At 40.4% G+C, this 24,106-nt stretch overlaps 1 protein-coding gene across 5 annotated transcripts in view; it reads left to right on the forward strand.

Annotated features, from left to right (window-relative positions):
* The window catches only part of myom2b (myomesin 2b), a 145,875-nt gene that overhangs the window by 81,633 nt on the left and 40,136 nt on the right, over positions 1-24,106 (forward strand). For all 5 annotated transcript variants that reach the window (XM_043679203.1, XM_043679214.1, XM_043679173.1 and 2 more), the window contains 10 exons: positions 2,106-2,232; positions 3,420-3,598; positions 4,495-4,609; positions 6,169-6,325; positions 11,714-11,820; positions 12,694-12,738; positions 15,008-15,144; positions 19,413-19,557; positions 19,671-19,730; positions 20,157-20,224. In XM_043679203.1, coding sequence (XP_043535138.1) covers positions 2,106-2,232; positions 3,420-3,598; positions 4,495-4,609; positions 6,169-6,325; positions 11,714-11,820; positions 12,694-12,738; positions 15,008-15,144; positions 19,413-19,557; positions 19,671-19,730; positions 20,157-20,224 — 1,140 coding nt within the window. The remainder of the gene's footprint in view (positions 1-2,105; positions 2,233-3,419; positions 3,599-4,494; positions 4,610-6,168; positions 6,326-11,713; positions 11,821-12,693; positions 12,739-15,007; positions 15,145-19,412; positions 19,558-19,670; positions 19,731-20,156; positions 20,225-24,106) is intronic.

Here is a 24,106-nt window from a genome sequence, read left to right on the forward strand (position 1 = left end):
ATTATGTACATGTAATGGAGAATATTAGGATTGCCTAATATTAGGGTTGAAATGAATATTATGAACATTCAGCAGCTCTATTACACATGTGCAATCCCTCCTACCTAATCTCTTTTCTGTATTTTGCTAAAGTGATATTTAGGGATTGAAGAATAAATCTTACCATTTTATGTCTACCATAGTATGCAGCCTCTGGCCTGTTGGGATAAATATAACCACTGTCTATTAATATTGATAACTGAAAAATCATATTTTGAGAGGATTTAAATGGAGTTGACAATTGGCTGGACATTATGTTCTTTTTTTCTTTGTATTGAAGTGTTTTGAAAAGATATTGGACATGCTTGATGGCTCAGTGCCAATTCATTACCACTGTTTTGCAAATTTATTTTTATTCCATTTCACCTATGGTAAAGAAATTGACACATTTAACTTCCTAAAGGTAGGTGCATTTATGTAAACATTGGAAAAAGTAAAAGTGAGTCACCTTTCAAATCATTTAAAGCTATATGCTGGTAAATACGTTGTATAGTGCATTTGGAAGAAACATTGTGGAACCAAATATTGTATCCTTTCTCTGCCTGGACGTTGGGCAAATACATGATATACCTGCCAATAGATCAAGGTTCACCTGAATAAATGAGCCAGATCATTACTGAGGACTTAGCTATGTTTTTGCTGGCCTTGAACACCACTTTAGGCTTCAAGTTGGTATTATAGAACAAGAGTCTATGGTCTAAACTTAAAAGCTACCTGAACAAAGTGCTACCCATCAAGCACTCACTCAATCAGAATCCCTGATCAAAAGGAATCTCACTGACAAAATGTAAAATACCACTTTCTTCCGGTCCCTAAAAATAGGTTGCTGACTGCTCGAGGTGAAAATTGAGCGTCACATTGAGGTCAAATAATTAAAGTCCTTCTTGCTCTTGAAAACAGTCACAGAAGCCCTGAGCAATGTGAAAGGGGAAAAGATCTACACCTTCCTCCTGTTACTTGGCCCAGGAAAATTAGCCCTGCTCTTTCAAAGCATTTAAGAAATTAACAGATTGGTGTTCTGCAGACTAAGAGTGTTTGAGTTCAGGCTGAGAGTCCCCATACCAATTCTTTACAGCATTCATAAGTATATTTAATTTTGTCAAAAACATGATCTTCCTATTATAATCGTAAGGATTCAGCTGAAGGTGATTCTGTCAACTTTGTCTCATCCTTTCAAATTAAAGATATAATATTTCCTATTACACCACCTGAATGAATCCAGCCTTTCAGAATCAAATAATCTTCCTGATAATTGTGCATTCTAAACTATTGGAAGCCCTCTGTGTAAAAAAAAAAATTGACCAATATCAATCCTAAATTTGTCTTGCCCAACTCATGTATCCACTTTTTAATATGTCCTTGGTTGAACTTCTATCCCGTTTAGTAAAGATGGGTTTTTAATTTGACTGCCCCTGGATTATTTTTTTCCGAGGATGAGCAGCTGAGATTACCAGTTTTTTGCTTACTGGTGTTCGCTGTTTTATCAAGAGTCAGCCATTTTTTTTCAATATTATCTTCAGAGCCTAATTAGCCACTCATGTCAACATAATGTCTTTGTCACTGCAATTTCAGGTCACTCAGCCATATCAGGAACTGGGTTAGACTAAATCTCAAAGGAGTTGAAGCTGTGCTAGAGCTCTTGAAGTTGTCCACTGTGACTTCCTTGTCTCTGCTGTTTCTCTGTAAATCCCATGGATTTTGAAAGTAAAAGTTGTCATAGTTCGAGAAGACCTTAGGCTGCTTTCATTAGATAGAGACAACCTTTGGTAGGCTTAACCTGAGGGTCACCATGCCTCAACTAGCTTAGAAGGAGTGGAGAAGGCAGGGTTGCCATGGTGACCTCAAGTAGTCCGGGAGTTGTTTTTATCACACTGCATCACAAACCAGCCATTCAGCCAACTGAACTAACCAACCAATTTATGACAGACAATTTGGATAATGCTTGTCAAAATGAATTTGGTTGGCAAATGCACCACTCAATACAGCATAGATTGATTTTAAGTGGTTTGAAGTTTTCATGACGATTGCAATGTTGATGTTTTCTTTATTTTGTTGCTCTGTGAAAGGTTGAAAACCTGAAAGGAGGCTCTTTCTACGAGTTTAAAATCAGTGCTATGAATGTGGGTGGTGTTGGCGTCCCTTCAGATTCCAGTCGGGCTTTCAAATGTGAGGCATGGACCATGTCAGAACCAGGTAAGAGAATTAGCGACAGGACATCACTATAAAGTCACTCTAAATACAGACTAACTGCTCAGTTGAGGAATATATGTTCATTTAAAATTGCATTGGCAAGAATTTGATGGCAGCAATAATGAGAGGCCAAATGCCTGGTCCTTGCAGGTGGAAAGCCTAAATTAAGCCTTTGCTAGGAGTTGCAAAGATGCTGAAGTAAAAGCTAAATCAGCTGGGAATTGCCCAATTCTCACGTGGGCCTTTATGTTCTGGTGGAGGGCGAAGGATAGATATTCAAGAGAGCTTGTGCTAGTATAGGATACCTGATAGATGGGTCATTGACTGACCCCATCACCTCCTTCACCTACTTCCAATACGAATAGCAGCCATCATTCTTGATGGCGCTGTTAGTATGCAGAATTACCCAGCCTCCAATTTTTCAGCAGCTGTGAAAGTGGGGAATTCTTGAAAAGGTAGCATTTTCTGCCTCATGCTAATTAAGTTTTTGTGCAGTTACCCTTTAGGTGGGTATATACCTAGGTGATGACCCTATAAATGAGTATATATCCTGGCGATGACCCTTTAAATGGTTATATACCCTGACGTTGACCTTGAAAAGATTATATACACTGAGAAACAGGGAGCCTACCATCAGTATCTTAATATAGCCTATAATCTCTGGGATCCATTCACAGGGACGAAATGCAGTACCTTGAATTATTAAAAGAAATATTGCAACTTGATATTCCAGCTACTTGGCTATTAAAAAGTAATTATGTGACAAACATTGTTTCAAACTTGGGATGACACTCAATGTTCAGCCTGTACATGTTGACATTACAATGTTGACCAACACTTCATTCACTGTTAAGCAGTTTGGAACATCCTAAGATCAGAAGATGCACCAAATCAGAACCCCAGACTCCCCACCTGCTCCAACCACCATGAACACATATTCTCACCTTATTTTCCTGTCAACACTATATTTAGGCCATCTAATATACCAAAGTGCAAGATTTTATTTAAAAATCAGGTCTCTGGTGCCTGAGAAATGACTGTAGCAAGAAATATGGATACCACTGCAAGCCTCCCCTCACCTGTACCTACATTTAATTCTGACCATTACTTCACTTAGTGCAGGACACTTCCAAAGTCATGATATTGGGTAACACTAAGATGTTTTTTCTTATTTTCTACACACTGTCCAGGGCCACCTTATGACTTGACATTCTGTGAAATCAGAAAGCATTCTCTTGTGATCTTGTGGAAGGCACCAATTTACACTGGCAACAGTGCTGTTACTGGCTACACTGTGGATATCTGCGAGACAGATTCTGATGAATGGAGAGCTATAACGGAGAAAGCGGTATCCACTCGCTATTTAAAGGTAAGGAATGAGTAATGTATGCTTTATGCTAAATACATTGATTTACTTTCAGGTATTTACAACTGAGTTGAAATAGACCTTAAAGCCCCTGTACTAAGTTAACCAGTATCCATGTGTGCCTGTTTTATGACAATTGGATCAGGCTTGGCTGTGATGGCGCGCATAATAAATGGCTTGTTAAAATTTATTAGACTGGCCACTTGAATGAGCTTTCACAGAAGCTGCCTACATCCCAGGAACTATATGTTAGCACCAATCACCTTCAGGGGAGGAAAGGCAAAAACTGTGGAGATAAAATCATCATTAAAAACCAAGCTCCCTTCAAAATGACAAACAATCACTTCATGTAAGATCAATTTTTAAGTTTCTTTCTATTCTGCTATCACACAGTCACATGCATGTTTCAATCAAGCAAGTCTGAGAGCTCCAAGGGTCGTCTTCTTGTTAAAAACCTGACATTGCACCTGAGATCAATTAACGCCACAGATATCAAACTTTGGAATTTTCTCATCCGCAAGACTGAAATACCTTATACTGTAACCAATTATTTCTTTGGGCAAGCTAAAAACACACTTTATTTGGAACAGTGAACTCCTGGCTTTCCATTAAGTCAGATCTCTGAATCAGTTTAGGGATTGGATCACTGTGTGAAATGATGTCAACCTAGAAATAGACCAAACTACAGTGCCCAGCAGAAGAAAGTCTTTACTTTCTAACTAGTGAATCAAAGTTACACTGGAGTTGCTGTATAGTTTATGTTGCTTTTACATGCTTCAGTTCCATTTTCATCAGGAATATGTCCACTTTCTGAAGGAATTCCAGAAACATGACTGCATTTAATATAATTAACAAGAAATATTTTTTAAAGTTCTGTTTTGACTTCATTAATTTCACAGGTTACTAATTTAGAGGAAGGAAGAAGCTACATTTTCAGAGTCCATGCTGTGAATACAGCTGGTCAGGGCAGACCCTCTGAGCCTTCCGAACCCATCCTCATTCAAGTCAGGCCAGGTACACTATGCGTTCTTGCTTATAAATGACAGGGCTGGGTAAATTGCCAATTATAACTTGGTAATGACTCTACAGGAAGTATGAAATTAAATAGTTATAGAATCCCTACAGTGGGGAAAGAGGCCATTCGGCCCATCGAATCTGCACCAACCCTCTGAACAGCATCCCACCCAAACCCAGCCTACCACCCTATCCCCGTAACCCTGCACTTACCATGGCGAATCCACCTAGCCTGTACACTCCGGGATGTTGCAGAAAATTTACCATAGCCAGTCCACCCAATCTGCGCATGTTTTGGACTGAGGGAGGAAACCAGAGCACCCAGAAGAAGCCCAAGCAGACATGCGGAGAGCATGCAATCTCCACACAGTTAGCCAAGGCTGGAATTGAACCCGTGTGAGACAGCAGTGCTAACCACTGAGCTACCACGCCGTCCTTTAAACAGGAGGAAAGAATCTAGAGGGTCATTTTGAATAGTTGCTCATGGAATGTCGGTGTCACTGGCTAGACTGCCATTTTTGCCTATTCCTAATTGTCTTTGCAAAGTTGGTGATGAGCTGCCTTCTTGAATCTCTGCACTCCATGAAGTTTAGGGATATCCACAATGCTGCTGTCAATGAAGTTCCAGGATTCTGACCTAAGGAGAGTGAAGGAATTGCAATATAACTCTAAGTCAGAATGGTGTGAGATTTGAAGGAGAACTTACAGGTGGTTGTGTTCCTATGCATCTGCTGCCCTTGACCTTCTTGATGGTAGAAGTTATGGGTTTGGAACGTGCTGTTAAAAATTCCTTGATGATTGCTTTTAATAGTTTTAGTTCAAAATATTCCCTGTATTCAGAGATTTGTCAGTAATTTATTCAATGGGGGTGTTTTATGGCCCCATTGCTGGTGTATTTTCAACAGCTGAGCATGTAAAATAGGATAATATTATTAACAATAAAAATAAAATAGCTAGCCCACCATATACCTGGCCATACCCCTTCAGCCTGAATATTTATGGTGGGTAGGTAAGACATAAGTCTATTGAACCTTAACTCACCTCTTAATGAAGAGTCGAGGGGAGATCTTTTCCAAAGTGAGTAGAGTTTTTGACCAGGAAATGAAGTGGGAGGAGGTAAGGGGCAATCAACACCTCCTCTCCCCAATTAAAATTCACGCTCAAAAGGTGGTTCTTTTGCAATTTTGGGAAATGGAGCAAGATCTTTCACACTTTTAAAGGGCTTCTCTGAAGCTATCTGAGGCTAGGTCATCTTGTCATGCAATGTGAAATCCGCTTACAACCTAAAATCCTGGTTTTGAAGATCGGGTAGTGTTCATCCTTTTGATGCTGTGTTTCTCACTTTATGCTGAAAGTGCTTTGAGACCCTTCCAATTATTTTCATCAAAGTGTCCCAGTATTGGTGGAAGAACGCATTCAATGTCTCATGGAACGCAGAGCATTGTTTTGATTTATGAAGTGGAGTTGTATTCTGAACCTAAAATGCCCCCATTAGCAATACTTCTAATCATGTAAGCACACTGTTAATATTGTATCTCTGTCTTACTCTTGACTTTAAGGAACAAAGGAAATCACAAGTGGTGTTGATGCAGAAGGAAATATCTACTTGAGCTTTGAGTGCCATGATATGACTGATGCCTCCCAATTTACTTGGGGCAAAGCCTATGAGGAAATAACTGATTTCTCAAAGGTCCACGTTGAAACAGATGGTGAAAAGTAGGTTGATTAGTTTTGTCTATTTTAGGTTATGTTAAATGTTGGGAGTTATCATTTGGAGACTCAAGAACTCCAGGTTCTCGTATTGTTTAAAGTTAAAAATCATACAACACCCGGTTATAGTCCAATAGGTTTACTTGGAAATACTAGCTTTCGGAGCACTGCTCCTTCATTAGCCATCTGGTCGAGATTCCCCTTCCCTTACAGCTCATATGGCTCATTCTGCATTTACATCCATTCTGCCACTGGGCCCTTGCCTGTTGCAGCCCAGACCTGGTTCTACCTCCTAGAAATGTTCAAGACCCCTGGATCAATGGAAGAGAGAGAGAGAGACCTGGCATAATCCATCTCTGCTCCACTTTTCTCAGCCTTGGCACCTGGTGAATGGAATTTCCTGGGGCACAATTCAGGATAACTGGGCCCCCTTTCCTTGAAAAACTAACAAATACATAGTTATAGAGTTATAGAGATGCACAGCATGGAAACAGACATTTTGGTCCAACTCATCCATGCTGACCAGATATCCCAACATAAACTAGTCCCACCTGCCAGCACCCGGTCCATATCCCTCCAAACACTTCCTATTCATATTCCCATTCAAATGCCTTTTAAATGTTGTAATTGCACCAGCCTTCACTTCCTCTAGCAATGCATTCCTTACACCCACCACCTTCTGTATAGAAAGGTTGCTTCTTAGGTCCCCTCTCCCCTCTCGCTTTAAGCTTATGCCCTCTAATTCTGGACTCTCCCACCCCAGGGAAAAAACCTTGTCTATTTACCCTCTCCATGCCCCTCATGACTTTATAAACATCTATAAGGTCACCCCTCAGCCTCTGACACTCCAGGATAAATAGCCCCAGCCTATTCAGTTTCTCCCTTTTGCTCAAACACTGCAAACCTGGCAACATCCTTGTAAATCTTTTCTGAATCCTTTCAAGTTTCACAACATCCTTCCTATAGCAGGGAGACCAAAATTGCACACAATATTCCAAAAGTGCCTGAATCAATGTCCTGAACATGACCTCCTTTCTCCTATACCCAAAGAATTGCCCAATACAGGAAAGCATACCAAACACTCTCTTCACTATCCTGTCTACCTTAGACTCCAGTTTCAAGGAACTGTAAACCTGAACTCCAAGGTCTCTGTTCAGCAACACTCCCCAGGACTGTACCATTTAGTGTATAACACCTGCCCTGATTTGCCTTTCCAAAATGCAGCACCTCACATTTATCTAAATTAAACTCCATCTGATCATGATCCCATTGTACTCTGAGGTAACCTTCTTTGCTGTCCACTAAAATCTCCAATTTTAGTGTCATTTTCAAACTTACCAACCATACCTCATATATTCACATCCAAATATTTTATGTAAATGATGAAAAGCAGTGGACCAAGTGCCGATCCTTATGGCACACCATTGGTCACAGGCCTCCAGTCTGAAAAGCAACACTCCGCCATCACTTTCTGTCTCCAATCTTTGAGCCAGTTCTGTATCCAAGTGGTATTTTACCTTGTATTCCATGTGATCTCACCTTGCTAACAGTCTACCACGAGGAATCTTGTTGAATGCCTTATTGAAGCCCATATAGATCACGTCCACCGCTCTTTCCCATCAATCCTCTTCATTGCCTCTTCAAAAAATCTTAATTAAAATACTGCATCACAATTTCCCATGCATAAAGCCATGTTGACTATCCCTAATCAGTCCTTGCCTTTCCAAGTACATGTAAAGTCTGTCCCTCAGGATCCCCTCCAACAGTTTGCCCACCACTGATCTCAGGCTCACCAGTCTATAGTTCCTGGCTTTTCTTTTCCACCTTTCTTAAATAATGGTACCACATTAACCAACCTCTAGTCTTCTGGCACCTCACCTGGGGCTATCGATAATATAAATATCTTAGCAGAGGGCCCAGCAATCACTTCCCTGCTTCCCACAGAATTCTAGACAGCACCTGATTAGATCCTGGGGATTTGTTCACCTTCATGTGTTTAAGACGTCCAGCACCACCTCCTCCGTAATATGGACATTTTTCAAGATATTACTATTTATTTCCCCACGTCCTATATTTTCTATATCCTTCTCCATAGTGAAGACTGATGCAAAATACTTGTTTAGTATCTCCCTCATCTCCTGTAGTTCCAAACATAGGCAACTTTGCTGATCATTAAGGGTCAGTTTCTCTCCCTAGTTACCCTTTTGTACTTAATGTATTTATAAAGTCCCTTTGGATGCTCCTTAACCGTATTTGTAAAAGCTATTGCATGTTCCCCTTTTGCTCTCCTGATTTCCCTCTTAAGTATGCTTTGACTGACTTTATATTCGTCTCAGGATCCACTCGATGTCTGCTGTCTGTACCTGACATATGCTTTCTTCTTTTTCTTGACCAAAACCTCAGTTTCTCTAGTCATCCAATATTCCCTTTCCCTACCAGCTTTGCCTTTCACTCGAACAGGAACATACGGTCTTTGATCTCTCGCCTCAGTTTTGAAGGCTTCCCACCTTCCAGTTGTCCCTTTACCTGCAATCATCTTCCCCCAATCAACCTTTGAAAGTTCTTGGCCTTCCTCCAATTTAGAACTTTAACTTTTGGATCTGATCTATCCTTTTCCATCACTATCTTAAAACAAATAGAATTATGGTCACTGGCCCCAAAATGTTCCCCCATTGGAAACTCAGTCACCTGCCCTGCTCTACTTCCCAAAATTAGGTCATATTTTGCACCTTCTGCAGTAGGTACATCCAATACTGAATCAGAAAATTTTCTTGTTCACACTTAACAAATTCCACAACATCCAACCACTTAACACTATGGCAGTCCCAGTCTATATTTGGAAAATTAAAATCCCCTACCATAACCATTCTATTACTCTTACAGATAACAGATCTCCTTACAAATTTGTTTCTCAATTTCCTACTGACTACTTGAGGGTCTATAGTACAATCCCAATGTGATCATTCCTTTCTTATTTCTCAGTTCCACTCAAATAATTTATCTGGATATATGCCCAAGAATATCCTCCTCAAGTACAAATGTAATGTTATCCCTGATCAAAATTGCCACTCCCTCTCCTCTCTTGCCCCCCCTCCCCCCATCTTTCTTATAGCATCTATACCCTGGAACATTCAGCTGCCAATCCTGTCCATTCCTGAACAGCGTCTCTATAACTGCTATGATATCCCAGTCCCATGTTCCTAACCGTGTCCTGAGTTAATCTGCCTTACCTGTTAGGCCTCTTGTATTGAAATAGATGCAGTTTAATTTATCAGGCCTTTGTTGTTCTCTACTTTGTTCCTGCCTGCCCTGACTGTTTGACTTTCTCCTTTTCCCAACTGTTACAATCTCAGCCTAATCTCTTTCCTAATTATTTCCCTGGGTCCCAGCCCCAGACCTTACTAGTTTAAATCCTCCTGAGCAGTTGTAGCCAATCTCCATGCCAGTATATATTAGAAACTTTGTCATTTTGCTATAAATCTCTGATTTCTCTCTAATCGCATGTTTTGTTCTATGGTAGGTGCATGTGTTGGTTAGAATGCAAACAATCTTTGTTACAAGTGGATTGATCTTGGATGTTCTTAATTCTTAGGATGGCTTGGGAAAGACAGATGGAGGTGGGGTGGGGCAGGGTGAAATATCCATCCCTTTTCCCATAAGGGAAATTTAAATTTTCATGGCGAACACCATTATTCATGTTAGCACTGAATGAGGGGAGAAGTGGAGCCATTGCAATGTGCCTGGAGTCTTGGGAATTGAAAAATTGATTACTTGCTTCTGATTTCTGTAAGTTTGAAACCCACCTGGGAAAGGTTTAAGAACCATCACACTCTAGCAACACTGACAATCAAAGGCCCATAGTTGACCCTGACATTCACTGTTGCTAACAGCCTAAGAATGATACATAATGTCTTTTCCAAAGGAATACCACTGGGACCTATCCATTCATTTTCAGCTGCGTATATTATGGACCCTCCTGTGAAAGTGTTGTGATTGGCAGTTGACACCCGAAGGGATATATCGTTAGTAGATCTGGGCCCCATCCAATGACAGTCATTACAACACTTCACTATTCAGCATTAAAAATCTCAAGACCCCGCTATCCAATATGGAGCTCTGTCAGTTGAGTGTGTCCTATGGTGCTGAGTCAAAGTAATGGGTAATTTCCCTTTGCTTTTCAAGTCATAAAGATGTACAGCACGGAAACAGACCCTTTGATCCAACTCGTCCATGCTGACCAATCTAATCCCACCTGCCAGCAACCGGCCCATATCCCTCCAAACCATTCCTATTGATATACTCATCCAGATGCCTTTTAAATGTTGCAATTGTACCTGCCTCCACCACTTCCTCTGGAAGCCTATTCCACACATGCACCACCCTCTGCGTGAAAAAGCTACCCTTTAGGTCTCTTTTATATCTTTCCCCTCTCACCCTAAACCTCTGCCGTCTAGTTCTGGACTCCCGCCCCGCAGGGAAAAGACCTTGTTTATTTAACTTATCCATGCCCCTCATGATTTTATAAGCCTCTATGAGGTCATCCCTCATCCTCTGATGCTCCAGGGAAAACAGCACTAGCCTGTTTAGCCTCCCCCTAGAGCTCAAATCCTCCAACCCTGGCAATATCCTTGTAAATCATTTCTGAACCCTTTCAAGTTTCACAACACCTTTCCAATAAGAAGGACACCAGAATTGCATGCAATATTCCAAACGTGGCCTAACAATATCCTGCAACATGACCTCCCAACTCCTGTACTCAATACTCTGACCAATAAAGGAAAGCATACCAAACGCCGTCTTCACTATCCTATCTACCCTTTACTCTATTTTCAAGGAGCTATGAACCTGCAGTCCAAGGTTTCTTTGTTCAGCAGCACTCCCTAGTATCTTACCATTAAGTGTATAAGTCCTGCTAAGATTTGCTTTCCCAAAGTGCAGCACCTTGCATTTATCTAAATTAAACTCCATCTGTCTGAAGATAATCTAATCAATATTGGGCAGGGGAACAGGAACAAAATATAATTCATATAGAAGTATAAATGATAGGTGGTGATGGAGTCCAAAGAAAGAGAACAGCAACAAAAACAGAAATTGCTGGAAAAGCTCAGCTGGACTGGCAGCATCTATGGAGAGAAGTCAGAGATAACGTTCGGGTCAATTGACCCTTCCTCAGAACTGCAGTTGGGCAAAGGGGTGGATAATGGTGAACCAGGGTGAAAGAAAAGCAGATAATAAGGACTGTTAGGTGAAAATGGGTTGGCTGTGATGAAAGCAGCCCATGTGTTCACAGGGCCAGGGGTGTGGGTTTGGATAAAGAATGTGGAAGAATATGTTCAGGCTAAAGTGTCATACATTGTTGCATTAAAAAAAACTACAACTGTTTTTGCTCTACAGGTCTAAATTAATCTTCAAACATCCTGACATGGCAGATTTAGGAACATACTCTGTGGCAGTATCAGACACTGATGGCATCTCTTCCAGTTATAACCTAGAAAAGGAAGGTACGCATTCCTTCAGCGAAGGCTGTATCTGGATATATTTCCTCGATTGACAGGCTGAGAAAAATTCAGTTCCACCAGAGCATCATCCCAGATTTATCAGATAGCTGATTGGAAATGTTGGCATGCCAATCGTACCCAACTTTCTTGTTTCATGATAGTACATGTGGGAAGATTTCCTGAGAAACCTTGAGAATTCAGTTGACCATGTTCTTGTGAGGCCTCGGTGGCTGTTTTCATAGCTGAGACTGGACACAATTCCTACAATCATCTTCTAAAGGACCTGAACCCAGAGCTGATTATCTCTAATTATGTTATTTCAGGCATCCTTTAGAGCCTAAGAGATTCAAAGTTAGTTTTAAATCTTTACTCCCTCCAGGAGTTATCTCTCTTGCTGTTATCATTGGAAAATGTGGGGAGGGGGCCAGCACTCAGAATTCACCTGCTGCTGGTTCACCTTCACTATGTTTATCCCCACAAGATGGGACGAGATCTGGAATCTGAAATATAGAGTGTGACACACATAGACACATTGGCATATTATTCAGTTGTCTTGAAGCAGGTCAGTTTGAATTTCAGTCTCTCTTCACCTGGTTAAAATAATTAGATTTTGATCTTTGTCTTAACTGTGCTTATTGCACAGACAGTCGAGTTCAGCAGGAAAATTCTGGTTGGGAAACTGATAAATCAATGAGCAGATTCCTCTTCTACCAGAGTTTTTTTGTTATCCATACAACACTTAACACTAGATTGTATGAATGGAAAAATCTATTCCATTGAATGTAAACAGTGTATTGGGTTTCATTAAATCTCATAAAAAGTGAAGTCTTACAAAATCTGTCACCAGATGTAAACTATCTGCCTTATATTTTTCAGAATTGGAACGCCTGATGGCTTTGAGCCACGAAATCAGACATCCAAGTAAGTACAGCTGAAGCCTTACTAGTATATCTACTGTCAAACATGATACGCTTGTGTTTTTTATTACTTCTCAATTATACTTTGGATTTTCTTTAGAGACTATCTTGTATTGCTTGAGGTCTGTTTCCATTCTTCAGGGATATGGGTTTAGTGCATTGTAAAAGTTTGCTTGCCTCAGTTAAATGGTGGGTAAAAACAATGACTGCAGATGCTGGAAACCAGATTCTAGATTAGAGTGGTGCTGGAAAAGCACAGCAGTTCAGGCAGCATCCGAGGAGCAGGAAAATTGACTTTTTGGGCAAAAGCCCTTCATCACCTGATGAAGGGCTTTTGCCTGAAATGTCGATTTTTCCTGCTCCTCAGATGCTGCCTCAGTTAAATGGTGACAAACCCTGTGATTGAAATGAGGAGCTGTGTGGGTTAATGCAAACTGAAAGTAGCTATGATAAAACACATAGAAAGTCAGCAGGGGGGAAGAACAAGCTACTTAGGAACTTCAGTATCCACCTACTTTTATGAAACATAAACCTAGTATCTTTTGTTACACTTGAATGCAGCATATATTCACATTCTGAGTCAGATTTCATAATAGAACAATGAATGGAATAACAGCAATTCATAGGGAAAATGTTAGCTGACAAGAGGGAAGTGATGGCCTACTGGTGTTATCACTGGACCTTTAATCTCGAGACCCAAGTAATGTTTTGAGGACCCAGGTTCGAATCCCGCTACAGCAGATGGTGGAATTTGAATTCAATATAAAATAAAATGTCTGGAATTAAGAGTCTAATGATGATCTTGAATCCATTGTCAATTGTTAGAAAAACCTGTCTGGTTCACTAATGTCCTTGAGGGAAGGAAATCTGCCCTCATTACCTGGTCTGAACTACATGTGACACCAGACCCACAGCAATGTGGTTGACTCCCAACTACCCTCAAGGCAATTAGGGATAGGCTATAATTGTTGGCATAGCTAGAGATACCCTCATCCCATAAATGAATAAACAAAAGTCTTTTGCCAGATTTTTCACTGGCAGATCAAACTAGAGCAGGTCAGGCAGCATCAGAGGAGCAGGAAAATCGACATTTCAGGTAAAAGCCATTCATCAGGGCTGATGAAGGGGCTTTGCCCAAAACATCGATTTTCCTGATCCTTGGGATGGCTTACTCCTGTTTCTATTTCTAATGTTACAATTAGTAAGCATGGTCAGTGGGCCCCAAGCGCTATGATTTTTAGCTTTGACTGTTACTAAGGTCCGAAGAAGGTTCCACTGTTTCATCTTTAGGGTTTTTCTGCTGATTTCAAATCCCCAACAAACTCTTCAAGTGTAAATGCACCACAATGTTTTAGATGTGGGCAGTTCTGGGCTCTTTGCTTTATTCCAGAGATTGCGCAAGGATCCCACTTTGTTTGACAAATGATCTCCAGCCAGGAAAATGAGGTGCACATATAGTGAATTGATATTGATCAGACAAACTCTTGCTCTGTTGCTATTCCTCTGGAGAACAGCCCCATTCCCACTCTGGCCATGCACCGTACGCATGAAACGGCAGCAAATTAATTACAATAGTAACCTGAACGTGCATCTAAATCAATCAAAACTTGCATCTTCTTTCTAACAGAGTTCTCCATCAGCCATTTTAAGTTTGTTCAGTCCACTTACACCAATTGCATGATCCTTTGCTTTCTCTGCATATAAAATGTGTTGGCGTGCCCTCTCTCACAGCACCTGACGAAGGAGTATCACTCTGAAAGTTTGTGATTTCAAATAAAGCTGTTGGACTATAACCTGCTGACATGTGACCTTTGATTTTGTCCACTCCAGTCTGACGCTGCCAACCCTCAACAATAGTAACCTCCTGTAAACACCGAGCATTTAAGAACTATTAACAATAAAATCAATCCTGATTGATCACAGGATTTGAATAACTAACAAATTAATTGACTTTGTATAATTACTACAATACCTCAGAGGAACAGGTCCTAAACTGTTCAATTTCATTTGAAGAATAATGTACTAAATGTAGTATGGAATAATAGCTCCTTATCAGAATCCATTATGTTAAAGGTCAACAAGAGTTGTACACTAAATCTATCACTGCTTGCACCATGCCTTTGAGATTAGCAGAGATTTGTTGCTGAAATAGGTGATTATGAGAATCTTTGTAAAAGTTTTTAAAAATCCTAACTAAAGTTTTCTTTTTTTCTTACGCTGAATACAGTAACTATGTGCAATTGAAAGCAACTGCTATTTCTTTTTCTTCTTAGCAATCCCATTGAAAAGTGAATTGTCCTACGAGGTTTTCGACAAAGGCCAAGTTCGATTTTGGCTTCAGACAGAGAGCGTGTCGCCCAATGCTACTTGTAAATTCATTGTCAATGACTTGGAGCTGGCTGACAGTAAGGTAATGGCTCTCTTCAAAACAAAATGTCTTTAAGGAATGAGAGGAAATGTGGTTGATGTAACAAACTCTCCTTCAGATGCATACAAACTTGCTTACTTGGAATTTCCCTGGTTCATGGCAGTATTAAATGTTCAATGATTTGCAAATATATTTGAGCAGAAACATGAGAAAATAAAAATCTCTTAAATAGCAGTCAGATTGTTGATGGTGCACAAAATGGAAACATGACTTTGCATCTTTCCAGTATATCAGATTCTTATTTCAGATTTCCTATTTTAAGGAATTTTATTCTCCCCTAAGTTGTATCAGTGATTAACCAACACTTTCAATATAAAAGTACATTTGGAGGTCATTTGGAAACACCTGGACCAATACATGAATAGGAAGGGAATACAGGGATATACATCCTGTAAGTGAAGACAGTTTTAGTATGGAAGGGAAAAATGTATCGGCACAGGCTTGGAGGGCTAAATGGCCTGTTCCTGTGCTGTATTGTTCTTTGTTCTTTGTCATGTGGTGTAGTGGTACAATCTCTACATCCAGAGCAGTAGGTCCCACCTCAGGACTTGATAGACAGGGAACGTATGTCATAAAGCAACCAAACAGATTGATTGCAAATCCTTATGAAATGCCTTTGACAGGTGGTTAAGAGCAGAGAGGTTCCTGGTCAACTAGAATTGTGCAGAACAAATTCTTGGTGTGTTGCTATTCCCCCTGGAGAATTCTCCCATTCCTACTCTGACCCATGTACCACATTTGTGAAATAGCTGCAAGTTAGTAACCTCCAGTGAACACTGAGCATTTAACATATTAAAAGACTCCAGGTACAATTTCTTGTCAAGTTTAAGAATCATCTTTGTTTCAATGGACTGGTACAAGTATGCTGGAGCAGTGGTTAGTTGATGAGTAGAATTTGTCTTTCTTAAAACCTGCTTGTTCTTAAAATTCATTTATCAATTGTGAGGTGGCACGGTGGCTCAGTGGTTAGCACTGCTGCCTCACAGTGCCAGGGACCCAGGTTTGATTCCAACCTTAGGCGATTGTCTGTGTGCAGTTTGCACATTCTCCCCGTGTCTGTGTGGAATTCCTCTGGGTGCTCCAGTTTCCTCCCACAGTCTAAAGATGCGAAGGTTAGGTGAATTAGCCATGCTAAATTGCCCATAATGTGCAGGGATGTGTGGGTTAGGTGCATTAGTTGGGGTAAATGTAGCATAATAGGGCAGGGGTCTAGGTAGGTTACTCTTTGGAGGGTCAATGTGGACTCGTTGGGCCGAATGGCCTGTTTCCACACTGTATGGACTCTATTCCATTATATTCTATTCTTTTTCAAGGCTACTCCCTCATGTGTGTTATTATTTAACCAAGAGGACAGACTGCCATCCTGCACTAAGTTTTTGTTAGTGTTGCTTATTCCTTAAACTGACCATTAAACAATTGATCCTTTTTAATCATGCTATCCTCCCTCTATGGATGTGCCTGACCCCTGGTTGAGATCAGAAACTCTCAGCAAGCAGATAGATTTTCTCTCAAAAGTCTACTTTGGAGGCAAGGAGCTCACTTAAGGACAGACATTCCTCTGAAGCACTTTAGTTAATAACAGCAAATCTTAGTCTAATAGTGGGAGGTTGTGTGTGGAGTCAGAGGAGATAGGGGAAGCACTAAACAAATATTTTTCGACAGTGTTCACTATAGAAAATGAAAATGTTGGTGAGGAAGATACAGAGATACTTGCATCTAGACTACAAGAGATTGAGGTTCATGAGGAAGAGGTATTAGAAATGCTGCAGAGTGTGAAAATAGACAAGTCCCCTGGGCCAGATGGGATCTACCCTAGGATCCTCTGGGAAGCAAGGGAAGAGATTGTCGAGCATTTGGCATTGATCTTCAAATCATCATTGTCTACAGGAATAGTGTCTGAGGACTGGAGGATAGCAAATGTGGTTCCCTTGTTCAAAAAAGGTAGTAGAGACAACCCTGGTAATTACAGACCAGTGAGTCTCACTTCAGTCGTTGGTAAAGTATTGGAAAAGGTTATAAGAGATAGGGTTTATAATCATCTAGAAAAGAATAATCTGATCAGGGACAGTCAGCATGGTTTTGTGAAAGATAGGTCATGCCTAACGAATCTTACTGAGCTTTTTGACAAAGTGACCAAACAGGTAGATGAGAGTAAACCAGTTGATGTGGTGTATATGGATTTCAGCAAGGCGCTCGATAAGGTTCCCCATAGTAGATATTATACAAAATGCGGAGGAATGGGATTGTGGGAGACATAGCAGTTTGGATCAGTAATTGGCTTGTTGAAAGAAAACAGAGGGTTGTAGTTGATGGAACATGTTCACCTTGGTGTCCAGTTACTAGCGGCGTACCGCAAGGGTCGGTGTTGGGTCCACTGCTGTTCGTCATTTTTATAAATGACCTGGATGAGGGCTTAGAAGGGTGGTTTAGTAAATTTGCGGACTACATTAAGGTCGGTGGAGTTGTGGATAGTGATGAAGGATGTAGAGCTGGGCTGAGAGGTGGGCAAATGGAGTTTAATGTGGACAAGTGTGAGGTGATACACTTTAGCCGGAGTAACCGGAATGCAAAGTACTGGGCTAATGGTAGGATTCTTGGGAGTGCAGAAGAGCAGAGAGATCTCGGTGTCTGTGTACACAGATCCCTGAAAGTTGCCACCCAGATTGACAGAGTTGTTAAGAAGGCATACAGTGTTTTGGCCTTTATTAATAGAGGGATTGAGTTCCGGAACCAGTAGGTTATGCTGCAGCTGTACAAAGCTCTGGTACGGCCACATTTGGAGTATTGTGTACAGTTCTGGTCACCGTATTATAAGAAGGATGTGGAAGCTTTGGAAAGGGTGCAGAGGAGATTTACTAGGATGTTGCCTGGTATGAAAGGAATGTCTTACGAGGAAAGGGTGAGGGCCTTGAGGCTGTTCTTGTTAGAGAGAAGAAGGTTGAGAGGTGACTTAATAGAGACGTACAAGATAATCAGAGGGTTAGATAGGGTGGACAGGGAGAGCCTTTTTCCAAGTATGGGGACAGCAAACACAAAGGGACACAACTTTAAAGTGAGGGGAGATAGGTAAAAGACAGATGTCAGAGGTAGTTTCTTTACTCAGAGAGTAGTAAGGGTATGGAATGCTTTGCCTGCATCGGTAGTAGATTTGCCAAGTTTAAGTGCATTTAGGTTGTCATTGGACAGGCATATGGACGTACATGGAATAGTGTAGGTGGGATGGGCTTCAGATTAGTATGACAGGGTGGCACAACATCGAGGGCCGAAGGGCCTGTACTGCGCTGTAATGTTCTATGTTCTATGTTCTTTGCACAAACACCGAGAAGCTTCAGCTAAGTATTTCACATTCAAATAGAAAGAAACATTTTAAAAGTGTATGGCAGGGTATAGGGGAATTGGCTTGAAGGTTAGCCCAGGCTTGATAGACTGATGTACTACAATAGAAAAGAAACTTGACATAATATAAAACATGCTACAAGTACACTATCATTTTCATTTCATTAACACCACCGGATGAAATTTCATTCTAAATTATTTATTTTGTGTGACTATAGATTACAGTAATGAGCCTTAAATCCATTTTTAAAATCTTTTATCTCCCAATTCTTTTGCAATTAACTTTTTCCTGCCTTTTATTTCTTGTACCATATTCTGACCTTTACAATTCTACTCTGAAACTAACTAGTAGGAGATGCAGAAGAGATGATCACCTTATTCAGCTGGCATCAAGTTTGGGGAAACTCCTTTCCTTCTTGCTACAAGAAGGCTGAAGCCTTATTACTGGAAAATCATTAAAAATTGTAATATTCCACAATGCATTAAGGTTTCATGTCATGTGATTCATCCATCTTGTAGAGTTCAACCAAGGAGTTTAAGAGTGCACCTCACAGCAGTTGTCTCATACGTGACCTTTACACAGTAGGACAATGCATTTGCACATAGACCAGTAGGCCATCTAGCCTTTAGGGCTTGCAATACCAATGATACATTGTCAACTTCATTTACACACATCCCTTGATAACTTTACCTAAGAGCAAAGTCTTCAAAGCTCAAATCCACTTAGTCTTTTAATGCAAATAATCACTGATTGCCACTGCACACCAGATATGTCAGAAAGGGATCTCACCGCAGTACAATTTTTTTATTCAATGCTGCAGTTGTTACTAAAGCATGTCTTTAAATCTGTTCTGCTAATTTAAGGAGCTATATTACATCATGTAAAGAGAAATTTCATTTGATTTTCTTCACAGGATCACAAGATTACTTTTAATAAGTCTACTGGTATGGTTGAGATGGTGATGGAGCAGTTCACAAGTAAGAATGAAGGAACTTACACTGTCCAAATACAGGATGGCAAGGCCAAAAACCAGTCCACTCTGGTTTTGATTGGGGATGGTAAGTGTGCTTTCACCTCAGTATTACATTCAGCTTCTTTTGCACCCAGTGTTGCTTGAATTGGGTGGGTTTCATTGCCTGTGATTATTATCCTGATTGATTGCTCTTTTTAGTATTTAAGGCTGCCCTGGAGGAAGCGGAGTTCCAGAGGAAAGAATTCTTGAGAAAACAAGGTAAGACATGAATGGCCTTTGACTTGGATACAGCATCTGTACGATTTTCTCTGTTCTGCCTTTTTAAAAATTGACTTGAAGTGGTACAAAACAGCATCTGTTGCCTGTTAATGTAGCTCAATATTGTGTTTTAACAATAAAGTCCTCCATCTGCTATTTTGAAGAAAATGCTGGTTAATATCTAATTGCAACAGACGAGAAAAGACTTTTGTGCAAATGCATTAAACTTAATGGAACTCATTACAGAATTCAACTTTGCTGTGTTTCTTAGCTTATCTGAATTTTATAATTTCCTCAATCTCTGATAAATGTTTATTTTCTTACTTGCCTTTTCACATGCTTGGTATTCCTCCTTCCATCCTGGGTTGATACGTTATTATACAGTGTACCATTACTTCAACTGAATTAACTTTGTTTCCTATCTAGGGCCTCATTTTGCAGAGTACCTGTCGTGGCATGTGACTGAGGATTGCATTGTTGAGTTGATATGCAAGGTAGGAACATCACCAAGGTTAGATGTTATAAACCAATACAAACAGTATGGGTGGACACAAATTTAGTAATGTTAAGTAATTGTAATGAATACATCCTCAGAGTGCTATCATCAGGGAGCTGTTAAACATCCCTACATTTTGCAGACCTTGACATTTTCCCATCTTGGTTTCCTACAGTTTAGAAAGATGAGCGATGAATACTTGCATAAAATACTCTCCACTTAAAACTGTTAATACTATTCACAGTAGAATGCAAAGGTTTTGCATTTATAAGATCAGAAGAAATAGGAACAGGATTAGTCCATCAAGTCTGATCTTATTGAACGGCGAGTCATTCAAGATGAACATAGCTGATCTGACTGTGGGCTTAGCTCAACTTTATTCCATATCACTGTAAACCTTAGCTCCTTTGTCGAATATATTCAACGTCCCATTCTTCATTCCTCTCTGCTAAAAATGCTTCCAAAGACTAATGATCCTCTGAATGGAGACATTCCTCCTCATCTCCCTATTACATGGGAAACCACATATCTTTAAACTTTGCACCCTAGTTTGACATCTCTCTCCAAGAGGAAAGTCCTCTCAACCCTGTCAAACTGACTTAGAACCTGAACTGCGTTAATCATGTCTCATTCTTCTAAACTCCAGTAAGAATAGGCCCAACCTCTCCAAGTATTCCTCATAAGTCAAACCTATTCATGCTGGGAATTATTCTTATAAACCTTCTCAGAATTACTTCTAACGGAAGTATATCCTTTTACTAAGGAGATCCAAACTATACATTACATTCCGGATGTGATACCACCAATACCCTGCATAATTATAGTAATTCATTGTGACTTTTGTACTGCATCTCCCTTACAATAAAGACTAACATTCCACTTGTATTAATATCCCTGCTGCCTCGGCATCCCAGTTTATTGAGAGTGGAAAGGACAGAAATACCAGAGTCTCTGGCTGCAATCATCTCATCATCCTTTGATATGAGAGTGGTGTTTGAATATGGAAGATTCATTTCTGGATCCCTGTTCACAAAAAGGAATGAGGGATAAACCTGATTATTAAAAGCATATCAGTTTAATAGCAGTGGTAGGGAAACTTCCAGAGACCAATCAAAGATAACATAAGTTGCCACTTCAAAGAACAGACATTAGTACAATGGTGGTCAGCATAGATTTGTTAAAAGCAAAAAGTCTCATGAGCTTGATGTGTTCTTGACGGAAAAAAAAGTAGAAGTTTAATAAAGTTAAAATAGATGAAATTGAATATGTGGACTTTAAAAATGCAGTTGATAAAGTGCTACATAATGGACTCGTTATCAAAATTGAAACCTATTTGGAATTAAAGGGACAATAGCAACACAGCTACAAAATTAGATTAGAACAGAAAGTAGAAACTGGTTGAGTTCAGTTATTGGTCAGACTGAAGGAAAATATGCAGTGGTACCCCAGGCATGGGGAGAGACAGCAAAGTTTGAAGATTGCAGATGGCACAAAGCTTGCAAGTAATGGAAACTAAAAAAGGTAGGATTACTCCTTGGGAAGACACAAGCAGGCTGATAAAACAGGCAGACACATGACATTAAATTGAATGCAGAAACTTCTGAAGTGACAGACTCTTAAAAGAAAAATGAGTAAATGTGGAAACCAATAAATCAAAGCAAATACTGTGCATGTAAGAAATCTGAAATAAAAACAATACTTGAGAAACTCAGCAGGTCTGGTAGCATCTGTGAACAGAATAAAATAAAAACAAACGGACCTGAAATGTTAATTCTGTTTCTGTCTCCACAGATGCTGCCAGACCTGCTGAGTTTCTCCAGCACTTCATTTATACTTTAGGAAAAATTGAAGACTTGCATTTATATTTAAATTTTCATGGACACTGAACCATTCCAAAATGCTGTGGAGCCACTGAAATACTATTTGAAATGTGATCACTGTTGGAATGTAGGAAGTGTGACAGTCAATTGCAGACAGCCAACTCCCACAAGCTGTGATATGATAGTGAGGGAGAGTATAAATATTATAGTTTTGAAATGATATGGAAATCTTTGAAAGTGCCAGAACAAGTTGAAGCAGTTATTTAAAGAGTGTATTAGATTTTTTTGGTCCTACAATCACATATAGATTACAGAAATAGGGTGACACAGGGACTCCATGAGCCAAGAGGCCCTCTTCCCCCCTCTGTCTCCCTTTTGCACTTCCCCATCTCTCTCTCCCGGATCCCAATCTCACACCTCCATTTCCTGGATCCTCACAATCTTGCTGTCCTGTCAGTACTGACCTCTTCCACTGCTCCCTGCCACATTCCCCCCAACTGCCAAAATCTGCGCACGCGCAATTTAAAGTGGCACAAAGTGTACATGCATTAGTGTCATCAAATGCAGCCCTGATTTGTCCCTACAGTACATTACCCTTATTGTTGGTGACCGGTAAACCACTTCTTCCAAGACATCTTGCACCATGTTGTTTCTCAACTCCACCTAAACACATTCTCAATCCCTGTTCTTTCAGTCAAAGGTCCTGTCTTCCCTAAACCACCGATTCCATCACTTATTACAAGCACTAACTTTATGACTATCCATCCTCAGTGTCAAATTTTCTTTAATATTCAATTCCCAGTCTTGGTCACCCTGCAATCGTATTTCCATAATGATAATTAAATCATATTCTTTCACTTCTTCTTGAATCATCAATTCACCTACCTTGTGATGAAGGAGAAAGTGAGGTCTGCAGATGCTGGAGATCAGAGCTGAAAATGTGTTGCTGGAAAAGCGCAGCAGGTCAGGCAGCATCCAGGGAACAGGAGAATCGACGTTTCGGGCATAAGCCCTTCTTCAGGAATCTTTTTAATTTCCGATATGGCTAGGAAGAACTGTTTGTTTAGTTTATGGATCCTTCTGTGGATGAAGAACAGGAGAGGTCCTTTGCAGGTCTGTGAGAGTGTTGTCCTGAGCTGGGGTAGGTCGAGTTGCAGGGAATGTAGGTAGCGGCGCATTGCTGCAAGCGTGGTGCGGAGGATCCGGAGGGAGGTCCGTTGCTGGAGGCTTCGGATTTGTTGTAGGTACTGGTTGTCCTGGTTGGGTCCAAGTTTTGTTGGTCAGAACGTAGTCCGGAGTCCATGCGGGATCAGTCGGTTCCGTAGGCAGGTGCTGAGGAAGGAGATATGGCTGTGGTAGCGAGTCTGTTTGAGAATGTGGCTGAAGAGCTTCTGTGCAGAGGAGATGACCTGGGGAGTGCAGTGAGAGAGGGACTCACTTAAATCTTTGTAGAGGGGGCATAAGCCCTTCTTCATTCCTGAAGAAGGGCTTATGCCCGAAACGTCGATTCTCCTGTTCCCTGGATGCTGCCTATCTTGTGATGAATGCATGCATGTAAAGGGTATATTTTTATTCTACCTTTTTAGTATCATTCTTGATTTCACCCTGATTGATTCTAGATTCTAGGATTCTGTTGCTTTCCATTTTCATTTACAGCTTTTGTATTTCCCATAAACAGCTTTGTTTTAATTCTATTTGAATTGCCTCTCAAGTTCTCTTCTTGACAAGATAGTTTAAGTCCATCAGCACTAACAAATCTAACCATAAGGGTTTTGGATGTAAAATGTTGTGCTCTGGTGTAAACTGTCTTCCACATACAAGTTCTACCTGCCCCAGATCTGGTCTTATTAGCAAAATTCTAAAGCCTCCCTCCTGCACTATTTTGCCAGCCCCTAACCACTTATACATGTCATCATTTACCCCCACTTACTTACCCACTTAATGCATTTAGCCACCTATCCCTACACATTTAATCCCCTACCCATTCACTCTCATCAATCATCTATCCTTTCATCTAATCCTGAAAGTTCACACTAGGACTTTAAACTTGCCATACAGCA

The sequence above is a fragment of the Chiloscyllium plagiosum genome, chromosome 3 (assembly GCF_004010195.1).
Source record: "Chiloscyllium plagiosum isolate BGI_BamShark_2017 chromosome 3, ASM401019v2, whole genome shotgun sequence".
Taxonomy (NCBI): Eukaryota; Metazoa; Chordata; class Chondrichthyes; order Orectolobiformes; family Hemiscylliidae; genus Chiloscyllium; species Chiloscyllium plagiosum.